Raw genomic sequence first — 16,530 nt, 5'->3', positions numbered from 1 at the left:
ACACAGCACAAGCCATCGTCCCCCAGTGAAACCCTACACTTTCCCTTGCAGTTCCTCCCACTCAATCCACCCATCCAAAAGGTTGTTGCTGAAGCTCACCTCACTTTTTAACAACACTGTACACTGGATTGCCACCCTGGATATTAGGATTACCTGAACCTAATTTGTCACACCTGTAAAGGAGGTAATTTGGGTTTTTTATCATCAGAGGAGGATGCTGCCTTAATGCTTGGGGACAAGTGCACACGTTAAGCCTGGATGCAGGGAGCAACAGAGACCAACCTCCAGTGAAAGTAAATGATCGATAATCCTGGTAGGAAAATGCAAATTAATCTGTCCCATATAAATTGTTTTATTTCTTTTGTGACCATTCTCTCCTTGGAAGGTGGTTTTATGGAAATGTATTTGCATTCTTTTGTTGTTTTGAGTTATTTGTGAGACACGCTCTCAGCCACATGCTGCTGTCTAGATGCTCCTTGTTGAAAGAAAACCATATCCATGTCCAGGTTTTTTTGTCCTTTGGGTTGCACATGGAAAGATTGCTTATGTTTTTTACATTTTGAGAATGATGGACGGCATGTTTCTGGAATATACATCTACAGTGTAATCCCAGGTCTACCACTGAGAGAGGAACTGGAAACAGGCCCCACAGCATACAGACCTATGGTTGGTACAGGGAAAATAGGGACTAAAATGAGCATGTTTGAGTCCATGAAATTATTTTTTAAATGTTTGTATAGGGTTAGGACGTTCACATGATAGTTTCAGGTAACAAGTTATAGACAAATATAAAACAACTGATTCTCCCATGGCATATCTTACTATCAGAGTTGAGAGACATCTGTTGAATAGTTGTATTCAAGACTTCAACAGTTAGATAATGTGCATATTCCCACAAGGACTAATCCAATTTCCCAGTGAAGCCTGAGTGGGAGCAAAGACATACTTTCACTAAAAGCTTAATATAGTGAGTTCCTCAGATTTAAACACACTAATCGCAGCAATTGCAGTAATTTCACAAAGTAGGCCTACTGCTTATTAATAGTGCCAATCCAAAACAAAAAATAGCCCAGGGAAATATCTGATTAAATAAATTGCCAAACTACATACAGTGGTTAACAGTACATTTATTAAAAAAATAAATCATTGTTAATGGTCCTCCACCATTTCCCAGACCTGTACAAGGCCTATGTTTTCAAATGGCATACTAAGCTGACTGATATTCTCCATCTCAGGGGGATAAGTAATTAGTAATATCCACCTACATGCACTGTACTGTATCTCACAGTAGGCACTCCCCTATCAGGTCCAGATGAAAGAATTAAAACAAGGGAAATGATGTAGGACAATACACTCAATACACTGCTAGAAAACATGACTTAAGTTGAATAATAGACAAGTTCAGACAACACCGTACAAATATTAAGAATTCAGGCCCTAATTCACATTTCCATTTAGTTCCCTGACTGAAGGTTCCATCATTTGCCCAATTTCACTTTACAAAAAAAACTTGCTTAGCTATGTGTTCCTTTTATGATCACCCCTTTATTAACGTAATCATAACCGTGAACAGATATCAATTTGAACTTCAAGAACTGTGGTAAGGAGTTGCCACATCATCAGGGTTCCATACACCAACACCACACATACCTCTTTGGCTTTTTCCAAACAGCACTGATGACAGTGTAGCCTGGGGCCTAGTCAGTTCTGTTCAACCAAGGACACACACTTTAAGTAAGGATGACTAAATGTTACATGCGAGGATGATGACACAGCCTGTTGCCAGGCCTCATGGCCAGTAGTGTGCAGGGAGTATAAGAAAAGCTATTTGTGAATATGACTCACTTTCGTAAACACCATGGTTCTATAGGGGCTTAGTCATTAATTTCAATCGAATTAAAACACAACTTACTGGCTTTTAATCCCCAGTCATAGGGTCAAGTGTCAATGAGTCCAACCATAGAGTGGCCGGCAAATTCCTCAATCTACTCCCAGAAGACATGTCTGCATTCTGATCTAGTCTCTGAACAGACTACTACAAAAGAAATAGGAAGACATTCTTGACAGTTTGTGAATAGTGAATGAATTGATGTTTATGTTGGTATTCCCACAGGTTGGAAACATTGATGGTGATCACAAGATAACCCTAACCCTAACCCTAAGATAAAAAAAAGAAACAAATCAAAGCCAAAATGGAATTAAGGATGGGATTAAGGATATCCCTTGTCCTGGTCATCCTGGCCCTGACTCTCTCAACAGAGAGAGTTGATGCACAGAGGGCAGGTAAGGCTATTCATTGTTATATACAGTAGTAATGACATTGTTGTTGTTACATAGTTGAAACATCACAATAAGCTTTGAATAGTTCATACTGCTTTTACAAACTGGGAAACTGCAAAAAAATTGCAGTCTCAAATCTAACACAAAAAAACAACAACTTGTTTCAGGATGTAAAAATGTCCACTATGACCTGGTGTTCATCCTGGATACCTCGTCCAGCGTGGGAAAGGAGAACTTTGAGAAGATCAGACAGTGGGTGTCCAACCTGGTTGACTCATTTGACGTAGGACCTGACAAGACCCGTGTGGCTGTGGTCCGCTACAGTGACCGGCCTACCACAGAGTTCAACCTGGCGAGGTATAGCACCATGGATGAGGTGAAGAGAGCTTCCCGTAACATTCGCTACCTGGGGGGAAATACAATGACAGGGGATGCTATCAGCTACACCACCAAAAACATCTTCAATGAGCGGTATGGGGCCAGGCCTGCGGCTAAGGGCTTCCAGAAGGTGGCCATTCTTCTAACGGACGGCAGGAGCCAGGATTATGTGCTGGAGCCGTCCAAGGAAGCCAGTCAAGCAGGGATCAGGATGTTTGCTGTGGGCATCGGGGAGGCGCTTAAGGTGGAGTTGGAGGAGATCGCTGCTGAGCCCAAGAATGCCCATGTCTTTGCTGTGCAGGACTTCAACGCAATTGACAAGATCAGGGGAAGGCTGAGGAGGAGGCTCTGCGAGAGTAAGTCACCAATCAGATCTAGGCATTTTCAGCGATAACCTTATTCTTACTGGTTGTCTTTAAATTAATTTATAAATAATTCGATTCCAACCGGATGCCTATAGTACAGTATGTACACACCAAATATTTTATTTCTTCTTTCATCTAAATTGTATTTTCACGAATTTTCATGAACCCCAGAGAATGTGAGAATTAACTTAAGGTTACTATAGCTAGCTATCAATTACATATAGTACTCTTATCATTATACACACCATTTCACTTTGAAGAGAGCTAAATATGATTCCCTCTGATGTCTCCTTTAAACTAATTTTACCCCTTAACCATATCCCAAGCCAAGACCCTAATTCCAAACCCCACCCCTTCATGCATTTCCATAGGCATGGCTTCCTCCTCACTTTCCTGACTTCCTTGTCACTAACAGGGTGTGATATTTCCAAAGTGGGTGTAATACCGAAATGTACTGGCTTGTACTATAATTTACAATATTTTCTAACCAATACATTTTTGTGGTCACTTGCCCTACTGACTTCTGGGTAAATGTTTGGTGAAGAGGTGTGGAACACTGGATAGCCTGGATCACTCTAACCTCAATGGTTTTTCCAGAGCACTAAACATGAATTGACAGGGGACACTATTTTCAGGAAAAATATACTATGTAGCCTCTAAAAATCTGTGTTAGAAAAAAATAAATAAGCCAATAACACTGGAGGTGTGTGGCTTGGAACAGTTCTAGGGGGGAAGTGGAGAAGTGTATGCATGTTCAGGGGGAAGATAGATGCTTTGCACTCGAGTTTGCATTCCCCACTAAAATTAGCTGGACAAGAAAGCAAACGACGCCTGAAATCCTGACCTCAAACAGTAAATTGACAGGACATGACATGATTATAGTCTAACTTCAGATATGGGTATCATCTGAGATAAGCATTGTTGACAGTCATTTCCAATATATGCTCAAAATACTGGAATGATCATATCAGGACACAGAACACTGCACAAAGCGTTTAGCTAGTTATATGATCCTGTAATTAGAGCTGTTATTCTTTATTTAAAGTCAGACAGCCTTGTGGAGTGATACTGAACCATTTGCATTTGGCAGGGAACTTGGTGATTCATTGGAAAGCCCATAACCGTGACCCTGCCCTTTGAGGCCACAGATTCCAATGTTCATCTCATCTACCCACCTTTGAGTCCACACATTCTTTACCATGTGTCACTGTGGTCCAGGCTTTAATACATAACATATCTAGATATCAAAATATCAAAAACACTATGGGCATCTCTAGGATATCTCTAGGAGAATGTATCTAAGAATATCAGTGGCTGGACAACAAGCACAGTGAGTGGTCCAAGTTATTTTTGCTCCTAAAATTACAGTTCTAATGTTTCAAGTTTATCCTACAATATAGTTAAACGTCCACGTCAAATTCATTCATCTTTTAATCTGCCACTTTTAAACAGACACAATTCTGAGAGAATACTGCAGCCGTGGAACCTTTTAACAAGACAAAATGCCAGTAAAAGTAAATAAAATAACAAACTATTCAGCTGAAAATGTAATCTGAATTACACCTGTATACTATAGGCAATAACTCCATAATTGTAAACTGGTAAGTTTAGGACATATTTTCACTGTTAGCCAGTCAGTTATGATACAATTATTATTATTTATTTTGTTTTTTTAAATGGACTTTTTGCAGTTTTCATATCATGTTTTGTTTTAATTATACTCGGGACCTGCTTGACTATATTCTAGATTGGCTTCAAAACTAGCATAGACATTTGACCTTGCATGACCCCCCCCCTTCCCCAATTAAATTCCATGCATGACACAGCATTTGCACTCTGCCAGTTACTGTTTTTTTTTCTTCTTCCTTCTTAGATTAGATTAAACTGTATTGTCATTGCACAGAGTACAAGTACTTGGACAACAAAATACAGTGTAGCATCTAACCAGAAAGTGCAAATAGTATTGTGCAAACACTACAGTATAGGTATTACAGCGAGTATGAATAATACATATAAAGTGAATATACATGAGTATATATATATACATATACGGTTATGAAAAAGATATGTACAGTTATGATGACAGAGATTAATATAAATATGATATGTACAGACTACAGAGTAAGGGCAATAGGTAATACGCAAGAGGTGGCGTAGTGTAAGAGACATGATAATGTTACAGTATAAAGTGTTGCAGTGAGTATAAATACAATAATATACATGAGATGAATATCTGAATAGGAATATCAATATGATTATGTACAGTTATGATATGATACAGGACAAGGGCAATAGGGCTTGAGGTGTGTGACCAGGGTGGAGGAGATGAGGGTCCAATAAGAGGTCCTCGGAGATGTGGACACCCAGGAACTTGAAGCTGGAGACATGCTCCACCTCCATCCCATTGATGTAGATGGGGGGGTCTAGCTTTCCTGTAGTCCACAATGAGCTCCTTAGTCTTCTTGGTGTTGAGGGCCAGGTTGTTGTCGGCACACCACACCGCCAGGTGCTGAACCTCCTCCCTGTAGGCCGACTCGTCATCGTTACTTATCAGGCCTACCATCGTGGTGTCGTCTGCAAACTTGATGATGCTATTAGAGTTATGCACAGAAACACAGTGGTGGGTGAAGAGGGAGTAGAGGAGAGGGCTCAGCACACAGCACCGGTGTTCAGGGTCAGGCTGGAGGAGGTGTGATTGTCTAGCTTGACAGACTGGGGTCTTCTTTTCAGAGTTGTTAATGCTTTGATAAAAATATCAAGAGTACCAGAACTAAATCCAGAAAATCTCCAAAAGGTCCAAATTAATCTGATTGTCAATGAGGCCTAAACTGCAGATCTAGTACAAATGAATAGCTATGGTTGTTTGCACTTTGCACTGAATGAGTTACTGCTAGTATGACCTAACCTGCCAGATCTTATTGTGCCACAAACGTTGAGGGCCCTCCCCTGCATTGCTTCCATTTAGACTCACAGGCGGATCTCTAAATTATAGCCTTTGTGCCACAAGCTCAGGGAGTAGCTCTACTATGAGCTCAGTTTCCGGGTTAAGTTACGTCACCATCTTAAAGTGGAATGTTACCATGTAATCCTGTGGATTTGTTGTTTTCATTATTCAAAAAGTAGACACATTCGCAGAGTCAAGATATCTCACTTTGAATGCCCTCATCAGTCCTGATGTTACAAATTGCCCATTTTGATTCAATTCCAGCAACTCCCAAGATTCCCCTCTCCCTCCCACGGTCCTTCTGCTAGTTAACAGCACAAGAGCTAGCAAGTGCTGGTTGCTGACAATTACTGGCATAGTAGAGCAGGAACGGAGTGCAAAAACCCTCATGTGACGAATCTTTATGGCTTCCCATTTTTTAGGAAGTAAACACAGACCTCACGTTTCAATAGGTATGATGTAGCTGCACGCAAAATGATGATAGTTTGAGATGCATGCATCTTGGATTGACTAGAAATACACATGAAAATGGATTTGGGATAAACTTCCCCTTTGAAACAGTGACACTCAACAGTGACTTTGAAACAGTGTCCATTCAAAGCAAAAAACATCTCTGTTCTATAGAAAACTTAAGTTCTGCCATTACCACTGGCAAGGCCTCTAATAATTGAATGGAAGGTAGAAATGCTAAGAGAAGAAAGAATGGCACCACTGGTTTCAGAACTAAACTAAACAAGCAGGGACACAGAAACACCTCTTCACCGACACACTTCAGACACAAAACATCAAATGTAAAAATGATCATTTGATGGTTTCCTTTAACTTGCAGTAAACAGGTTTTAAAGATGGCAGACACGAACACTGACAGCCTCTATCCTGAGAAGAAATGGATTTTCCCAGAACAAATATGCCCTTGGATTTGCATTTAATAAAAAACAACATGTCAAGAGAGACATCCCCGTAAAATGGATACCATAGTAAAGTTCAGTGTCTTTAACTCGACAAAGTACTTTTTATAGCTGCGATTAAAACAAATTACAGGGTTTGATAGTGTATGATTGTCAGAGACACGATCTGCTACAGTGGAATGTTGTCTGCCTGCCTCTTACACGCACACGCACACGCACACGCACACGCACACGCACACAGCCAAATTCCTACAATATCAATCCGAAACTGAACTAACAGATTCCACTATCAATTGCAATCATATAGAGTCCATCAGTCAAACATCTTGTGACCCTGTGCTCTCTATTGTGACTGAAATGAAGACTGACAGCACATATGTTCATGTCACTGTAGGGTGGATTAGCTCAAGGTGGGTCAATAAGGTCCATGTAGTTATGTTGCCTTTTTTCCAACGATGGTAACGTACACCATTACAATCTAAAGGTAATAAACAGGGAAAGAAACTAAGGATGAAATGAAGGATGACAATGAGTGACATGATGTATCTAATTAGGCTGTCTTTGCCCATGAACATCATGCATAAAACCATGTGTGTACCTCAAAAGAAGTAAAAAAAAGTCAGCCAGGTGGTCAAAACACAAAGTCAAAACACAACGTGTTTACCCCCTGAGCTCCCAGTGGTTCTTAAGCAGCACCTATTAAAAGCACTAATAGAAGATTCTCCTCTGCCAATGTAAACTAAGCCTTATGGTGTTGCCCTTCTCACTGTCACCACTGGCATCACTTGGACGGCCCACGCCTCTGAAATATGTGCGTTTGAGAGTCTAAAACTGTCACCGCTGGGGACTGTGCATATTATGCCCCCTACTCCTCTGGAGCCAACGGCAACAATCCTCTGTCATCTTCTCAGATCGAATTCCAATCAAGGGTCAAGTTTAAATGGGACACACACTCCCTCTACAGTTAGCCAACACTATGGGTCCTTCAATCAAAACGGGTCAAATGTTCTAGCCTGGTGGAGCCAGCCAGATCTCACATTCTGTTTCAACCAACGTCAGCAGAAGAACACAGCATAGGCCTATTTCACTTATTATGCAGTTGTTTCTTTTAGTTTCACAATGTAAGTTTACATAGATTTACATTGATGAGTAAACTACATGAATATGCCAATGTGCTGCAAGGCACAACAAACTGTATGCTGCGTATCCTGGAAAACCAGGCACCGGATTTGATAAAGCAATGTCCATTTCCTAACAGACTTTTTCTTGGCAGAAGGGCACAAAAGTCTCCTAAGAAAACCAATGTTATTAGGCAACGGGCAAAATAGCTAAGCAGGGTCAGGGTGGCCTGTTTCTACAGTGCAATGGTAGGGTAAACATTGTTGAATACTATCTAGATAATCGTTCAGTAGGGGCACTTACTTGAGACATACAGTAATAGATTTAAAAAACATGCAACATTTCACCCTACAAATTGATGATTCAATTCTAATTTCCTCCCCCTGTTGACAATGACGATGACTGTTTTATGGACAATTAATCACAGATGATCTTTATTGTCTATGGATCCTCTCAGTTAAAAAACGCTAACCCAGTTCTTCTGCTCTCCCCTCAGATGTGCTGTGTCCAAATATGAAGGTGCAACCAGATCGATTTAAACCCAACAGCACCAGTCATGGACTAGAGCAAGTTCCAGGTACAGTACAATAACGGTTTCCTCTTTTTCACTGCTCAAGAACAGTGTTAACCACAATGATCTATGCAAAGATGGGGAATGGATGTCATACTACTGTGTACAAATGTTCTCCGTGATGAATTGTGTATCCAGATGGTAAATTAGGCCTACTTATTCTACCGTACTGTTTAATGCTGGTGACCAAAGGAAAATCTTTGTGGCAAGCAAATAGCCTACATTCATACATTACATAGATTCATTCATACATTTGTGTGCCAGTTTTCCATTGTTACAATGTTAATAAAGCCACTAAACATCCAGAATAGTACAAAGTTCATAATATACCTCCCCTAGGATTGACAAACACAACTTACTCTCCATCCAACCACAAGAGCTGAAGAGGGTGTAAAGAATGAACACAGGCCTGACTGTCTTCGGCTATCTATAACAAGCTATTTACTAGTCAATAAGAATGAGTCTATCGACTGTACCAGTTATGGAGGAGCCCGGCAGGGGGTGTTACTTGGTCTCCATTTCCAGTGGGTTTCTCAGAAACGGAGAGTAGTGCTTAACCAGATAGCTAGGATGTTGTCTTACAGCCCATGGGGGATCTGAGTTCCTGTCTGTGCCTCCCACTCACATTCATCACGCTAAGAGAAAGAACAGACACGCACTGGGATGTCTGACTGCTGCTACAAAGTCTTTACCTGGGGAAAGGAAACTGCCAAATAACCCTAAGCCTGTGAATAAGACTAGCAGAATACAGTAGAAGAGATATGAGTCATGTGCATAGGAAAAACAAACCTATAAAGACTCAAAGCACTTGTGAGTTTGCATGAGCCTGGTCAAAATGCTCCTTTGCCTCTTTGGGTGTTAGGGCCATCACAGATCAACCTGCCAGAAAGCAAATCGTTCTGCAAATCAAGGTTTTGATGAATAATGCTCTGAGTCTAATGCACTGCTGTCAGTCTCCTGGGTTACAGGGGGACTTGCGGCATTATTTCTCAAACCTAAACCTGAGGTATTCTGGCAAAGATGGTGTTTGTGCTTGCTCCGGCGACCAGCAGCGACAGCTCCGGTTCCCACTGACTAGACTAGCCTAACATCCTCTAGACATGCCCAGTGCTAATTATGTGGTCATTGCTTTACTGTAAACTGCAATGAAAGAGGGAGAAATCGAGATAAATCACAAGAACCCATCAACGTTGTTTCAAAAAGTTTCCGAACAAAAGTCATTGTAAAGTAGAGTAGTTTCATTTGTAATACATCTGTTGTGGATGTTACCTGACAAGACCGTTGTGGATGTTACTGTACATTCAAGAGCATTCAAACACTGTTCTCTTTCTCTTTTCAAACAACAATGAAAATGAATAACCTCAGAACCACTCAACTAACTAACATGCTGTGGGGTGGCATAGGATTATCATTTGGGATCCATGCAGGGCTCCTGACTTTTGGTGGCAACAGCACATGATTTGGTCGCACCCAAATTTTGCTACACGATATAAACAATGAGTAGGTTTATCATCCCGAAGTTAACTTGACATTGTATTCAGAGACAATTTGTGCTCTGTGTGTTAAATATTCTTCTTCTCATTACATTGGTCTTACAGTAGTATTCACAAACACATACAGAAATGCATTACATGCTACTTTGCCTATTCTTTGATAATACAGTAATAAAAAACCAAAACATTGTTTGATCATGACATTGCACTTCCAAGCAGAATGCATAACAGTATACATGACAGTATATGTCAAGACAAGGCATTTTAGTTTCAAAGATTGGACAGATGTATGGACTGCACTTATATAGCCCCTTATTCCAAAGCATTTACAATGGCCTCTCATTCACACACACATTCATATGTTTCACTTTGACACTCACACCTGATGCGACCAGCATTTCTTTCCCCTCGCGAAGCAAAGTCACAAGATCACAAAATGGAACCAAAGGTCACACTCTGGAACCCTGGGTCCAAGAAGTGAATGTCAATACAACTTGAGAAAAAAGAAGCTACAGACACAAGGGAGTCCCTGCAATGTGTGGTTGGCCTTTAATCATCCAAGACTGGTTAAGGCATACTATACCATAACTGCCTAATACTTTTGGACCAGATGACTCACATCACTGATTAACAGCACTATTCGGTTGATGAGCATATCGTTCTTGCAATGTATGTATAATCATCACTACCTTATTCATAACGGTGTATTGTGATGAATAGACTAGCCTTCATTATGGGTCATCTGGCTCATTGTGAATACTGAAAAGAGTAAAGTGAAGAGAGAACCAATGTGTCGTGACCATGTCAGTCCCCGCTGTGGGAAATTGCGACCAGAGGTGCAGGCAGTGTGCTCAGATGTTGCCATCTGTCCGGATCAAAAGAATGCACTGTATATGGCTGCCTTTCCCAGTCTGCGTAATCATCTGGCTTTTCCCGCAGAGATCGTCCCGATGGTCTATTCTGGTTTTTCAAAATAACTTTTTGGGTTGATTATACACTTTCCCCAGCCAATCCAAATTACAGGTCTGAGCTCAGCTCGGCCAGTCCCAAAAGCCACGGAACCAGTGCACAGAGTGTATTTGCATGGTGCATGGTAACAGAGGGAAAATAGACCCATTAAAAAACTTGCAGCTGGATGGGTACCTCAACTCACAATCTAGACCCACCCATACGACATGTGGAAACAGCATGACATGAGTACTGTCTCCCAGGAGACACCAGCAAACCAGTTAGCCAACATACATCAATAGGCGACTAGGCGTAGCTGGGAGGTTGACACTTAGCCTACTTGCTGTGAGATTAAGAAGATGCATCAGGACGGAGGAATACAACAGAAAACTATGTTTTAAGTTTGATATTTAGAGTTGTCAATAGCCGAAAAATACAGGAAATTCAATTGAGCACCATAACCTGATCTGACAAAATCTGATGCACTAATAGGGCTTTCACACCGCCAAGGGACCATTCCGGTTCGTGAACCAAGTCTGGAACCGGCCGGTGTGTTCAGACCGAAAATGAATTGGTTCGTAGCCTGAAAAGTTGGTTCGCAGCTGGTACCAGAAAATAGTGGTTCTCAGAGCGAACCAAAAAGTAGAACTGTGACGTCGTCAGTGTGTGTGTGTGTCATATTCTAAGCTGTCTAAAGACTAGCAAGTAGGAAGAAGACAAAATGTAATCTAATCTGAATCTAATCATTAGTGATGAACTTCGTAAGCCATTTCTATTCCAGTAACAGAGCAGCTGGCTAGTAAGACGAGGTTCAGAGGTTCCAGAACGGCTCCGTGGCGGTGTGAAAGCCCTATGACAGGGTTTTTCAGCACACTCAGTATTGGCACCATATCAACGGTCTTGTTTTCACATTATATTCAAAATACACTGTGGCACGTCTCTACAATGTTTATCCCCCTCAGTTATTCAGTATGCTATGGGGCCCCTGTTTAATGTTATTTTTTACTCAGTCATTAATGGCCTAGTGGCAGCCTGTGTGCTTTGCCACCTGTTTCAAGGCTATTTCCACAGACCCGTGTAAGCTTTTGCAGGACTCTCACATTACCACCTTCACAAAGAAACAGTTTCCTTCCTATCTGTCTGAATCATGTTAAGCATCAGACATGGTCACTCAAAATACTGATTTCTTCTGAATATGTTCAAAAAGCCAAATGTGATAAAAATGTATCTTGTAATCTCATGCCTTGAATATTCATCTTATAGTCCAACAGTACAAAACGTATTATTATTATTATTATTATTATTATTATTATTGTATGTGCTGCTGACATGTATACCAGTATACCTGTATACCGTACTTGACACACACAAGATACGCAGCTGTATGAAAAGTGTATATCAACGATGTAGCCTGTGTATTTCCAGGGGAGCTCCAGTTAAACACAACTGTTGCCAGTGAGATCAGGTGGATAACTTGCGGCATTATGAAACGCCCTGGTCCCTGCCAGCATCACCATAGCTACTTGTTTGATGTATAAGGGAGTGTCCACTCTAAACCACCTTAATATGGTGGGTGGCTAAGCTTGGAAACCTCAGTAATTTTAAATTAAATAGCCGCCCCAGCGCCCCAGCGCAACACAGTACACACACACCACTGACTGTTCCATGGGAGCACCAATGACATAATTGCATATGAGAGCTTTTTTTAGGCCTCTGCTTAAACAAGTGATGTTTAATGTCTTTTGGTAGCACATCTATAACATGGGCAAACATGAGCATAATTAGTGGGCCTGATATCTTGCAAATTCCAAAGTATGGCTGTTTTTCCGCTTCCTGTGTTCAGTAATAATGTGAGTTTCAGCTGCAATAGAAAAGCTACAAATACAGTCTTGGAGGGTGGGGTGTGGTGGGATTAACCCACATCTGCCAATCCATCACTGGGATGTTGTTTATATCAAAGTAACACTATGTGACAGCGTGGGATTGTCAGTATTACTAAGTATCACAAATCTCTAAGTAAGATGTACTAACTAACTGCATATACTAAAATTACCATCACAATATCAGTCAAATGTCATATTCTAAGAAACATACAAGCTACTGTAGTAGATTGATCTGTCTGTCCTTTACAACAGTTTGTGTGTGTGTGTGTGTGTGTGTGTGTGTGTGTGTGTGTGTGTGTGTGTGTGAGATCTCTAATTGTCACGTGCCCCATCTAGTGGTGTTCAGTAAAAATGTATATGGGCAATTGCTATTTATATGGACTAATCTACAACTAACTATACTATATAATTGTTTGTTTTTCTATCCTTATTGCTGCAGGATTTGACCTAATGGACTACTTCAATGTGAAAGATATTTTGGGAACAAAAGAGGATGAAGGCCAAAGCTCTTACGTTAGACTTGGAACCATGCCCATTGTACAACAAACAGAGTAAGTGAATGATCCATCATTTCAGTCTGCAAAATTCAAGACTCTTGAATGCGCTATGCAGTAGAGGTGAAAAGGCATCAGCAAACGTTGCCACGACACTGACCGTGTCGCCTCTTGTCTCAATGAAACAACAGTGGATTCTTGACTAGGGTTAGTTATTAACATCGAAGGTTGGAAAAGCAATTCACCATCAAATAATAAACTCAAAATAAAAAGTCTGTGATCCAAAACCACAGACAGATTAGCCTACCTGTTGCACCTGTTTCAGAATCAACTCTTTCCATGGGCAGGAACATTTGCAACAAACTTTTACTGTAGTTCCATATAGAGTAATATATGTAAACGTATGTTCTTGTTATTACTTGAGATAGTAACATTCAATAGACAGTACGCCAAATGTACATCCTTGCTGTGCAATATTCTCCTTCCACGAGAGCACACTATGTAGGCTACGCGTGAAATCAGTCCGCAAGCGTAACATACACCTGCATATAGGTATAGGTATGGTGATTAACATATTGAGGGATAATACATTAAGGATGTGTTTGTCTTGTCTCCCTCTTTGTTGTGTTTTAGAGACGTTTTCCCACAAGGTCTGCCTGATGAATATGCGTTTGTGACGACGTTCAAATTCAGGAAGACCTCTAGAAGGGAGGACTGGTACCTCTGGCAAATATTCGACAAATATGGAATTCCACAGGTGTAATATCATTTTTGATGTATATGCACAAGGAGACTGTTACAGTATTGCCAGCTGAACAGTGTTTGCAACTTAATACTGCACATTGTGGTCTACTGTTGTAAAACATACGTACACATAATAAACAGGGATGAGGGGAAGATAGCTTCTTCCCAGCTAAGATTCCCAGATTGAATACTGCAGCATGATAAAATGTCCCCTAAAATGCCTGCAAATCCGCTAATTAAGCTACTTCGGCTGCTTTTATTCACTGAATCTCTCAAACCTGACCAGGTGTCCATCCGTTTGGATGGTGAGAACAAGGCAGTGGAATACAATGCTGTGGGATTGACCCAGGATGCTGTGAGGGCTGTCTTCAAGAACCAAGAGGTGGACAACCTCTTTGACCGCAACTGGCACAAGATAGCTCTCAGTGTGGAGGCTAAGTCTGTGTCCCTGTACCTGGACTGCAAGTTCATTCAGACTTTGCCCATTGAAGACAGGGAGGACATCGATATCCAAGGGAAGACAGTCATTGGAAAGAGGCTCTATGACAGCGTACCAATTGATGTGAGTGACTCCTTTTGCAAGTGCAAATGTATTGCACCCAGTTGTGATGCAATTGCTATCAGGGTATAGAGCAGCAGTAGTGTATTGGATATGTAGCAGTAGATGATGAAATACCATGGTGGATTTAGATCCCTGGTAGATCCAGTAACAGACTGTACATTGTATTTCTTGTGATCAGTTTAGATTTTTTTGCAGTAAGTCACTTTGAAGTGCAAATTATTGTGCAAATTCTGACATTTCTGTCTGACCCACATATGTTTGAGCTTCATTCTGTGTCTCTCTGTCTTGGTGAAACTCCCATGTTGCAGTTCGACCTTCAGAGGATGATGATCTACTGTGACTCCAAGCACGCAGAGCTGGAGACATGCTGCGATCTGCCAACAGGGCCGGTGAGTGCACCTGCCACTGCTGTTGTTGGCCATCTACTACAGGAACAAGCCTATGGCATACTGCTTTTCATACTCACCCACCTCTTCCTTATGCATCACTTACAATTTCACGTTATGGCATTCATGTCATAGCCAGTGATCATTCCATTACCGTCAAGTTGTTTACGGGGAACAATAAGTGGAGTCGATGTGTGGTATGTTTACTACTCCAGTGCCCTAAGAAGGTTGTGACGGAGGCTCCCCCCATCGAGATTCCCACCCCCACCCCTGCAGGTGGAGAACAAAAGAGAGGCCCTGAGGCAGTCAACTGCTCTTGTCCCGCAGGAGAAAGAGTAAGATACATGGCTCTATCCTATAGGATGCATAAGCCTGACAGTTATCCTCCACCTATCAATGCAAACATCTTAATTGTTTCCAAAGACGTATGTATTTTCATTTCCTGCAGGGAGAGATCGGTGTACCTGGCGTTGACGGTCTGAATGGTGACAAGGTCATTTAATGCCCCTAAGCAAGATTTTGTGTGACAAAATAACAACTATGTTCCAGCCTCAGGAGTCATTCTCCTGAAGCGCTTCATTGCGCTTTGTCATAATGCCACCTGCCTACTTCTTTCAGGGTGACACTGGCAGTAAGGGTGCAGTTGGACCTCCTGGCCTCAAGGGACCAAAAGGAGAAACTGTATGAAAACGTTACCGTGCAAATGTCCTTACAGTGCTCTTATTTGAAAGATAGTAAATCGTTAAGTTGTAAAAACAGCACGTCATAGTATAGACACACATTTCCACACATTGGAAATGTAGATGTAAATGTAAAAATGATTAGTCACATGATTAGTTATTATCACATAATCGTAGATATTAGGTCTAAATAATTTTAATGTTGTGACCTTTCTGTTGTCTTATTACTATTCTTATTCTTATTCTTATTCTTATTCTTATTATTGGTAATAGTAGTATTGCATGCACATCTTTTATCCATTCTGCTGCTTTTTTTTCTCTCTAGCCTCGATAATAATTAATCCATGTTGATTAATTATTTGCAGGGCAAAGTAATCTCTGTCAAGGGTGATAGAGGTGAGAAGGTAAGGTCATGGTTTGACTGTCAAACTCCTCAAATGTAATTATAATGCATGGGTATCACATCCTAACCCTCTTGAGCCAAACACATACAGTATGTCCTCATGCTGCTATCACACATGTTTGGCAAAGACCTCTATACTGTGAACTTTCTGAATAGTATATAATTCTGTCTTCAGAAGTACTGTTGAAAATGTACCTTTTGGTTGGACTAGCATATATCTTTCTCTCCCTGGGAGTAGCCAGGAAAATTCTTATAGCTAAGTCAGAATTACAGGACAGGTCACCACAGAGGATGTGTTACACAGAGGGCAGACCCACGCAGACGCCCACCCGGTCCGTTAAAAACACACACTCTGTGCTGCTTGGCAGTGCT

The 16,530-nt window shown here is 41.1% G+C and overlaps 1 protein-coding gene across 1 annotated transcript in view; it reads left to right on the top strand.

Moving 5' to 3' along the window:
• Window positions 1-2,192: 2,192 nt before the first annotated feature.
• col22a1 (collagen, type XXII, alpha 1) overlaps window positions 2,193-16,530 on the top strand; it is a gene marked incomplete at both ends in the record, with an annotated part of 36,688 nt that continues 22,350 nt past the window's right edge. The window contains 11 exons of the mRNA XM_080531767.1: window positions 2,193-2,283; window positions 2,448-3,014; window positions 8,491-8,571; window positions 13,329-13,440; window positions 14,017-14,140; window positions 14,414-14,689; window positions 14,998-15,078; window positions 15,291-15,410; window positions 15,524-15,568; window positions 15,694-15,756; window positions 16,121-16,159. Coding sequence (XP_080387893.1) covers window positions 2,193-2,283; window positions 2,448-3,014; window positions 8,491-8,571; window positions 13,329-13,440; window positions 14,017-14,140; window positions 14,414-14,689; window positions 14,998-15,078; window positions 15,291-15,410; window positions 15,524-15,568; window positions 15,694-15,756; window positions 16,121-16,159 — 1,599 coding nt within the window. The remainder of the gene's footprint in view (window positions 2,284-2,447; window positions 3,015-8,490; window positions 8,572-13,328; window positions 13,441-14,016; window positions 14,141-14,413; window positions 14,690-14,997; window positions 15,079-15,290; window positions 15,411-15,523; window positions 15,569-15,693; window positions 15,757-16,120; window positions 16,160-16,530) is intronic.

Source organism: Nansenia antarctica, assembly GCF_963989245.1.
Source record: "Nansenia antarctica genome assembly, chromosome: 5".
NCBI classification, from domain to species: Eukaryota; Metazoa; Chordata; class Actinopteri; order Argentiniformes; family Microstomatidae; genus Nansenia; species Nansenia antarctica.
The sequence above is the reverse complement of the archived record's forward strand: the minus strand, read 5'-3'. Positions and strand labels throughout refer to the sequence as shown.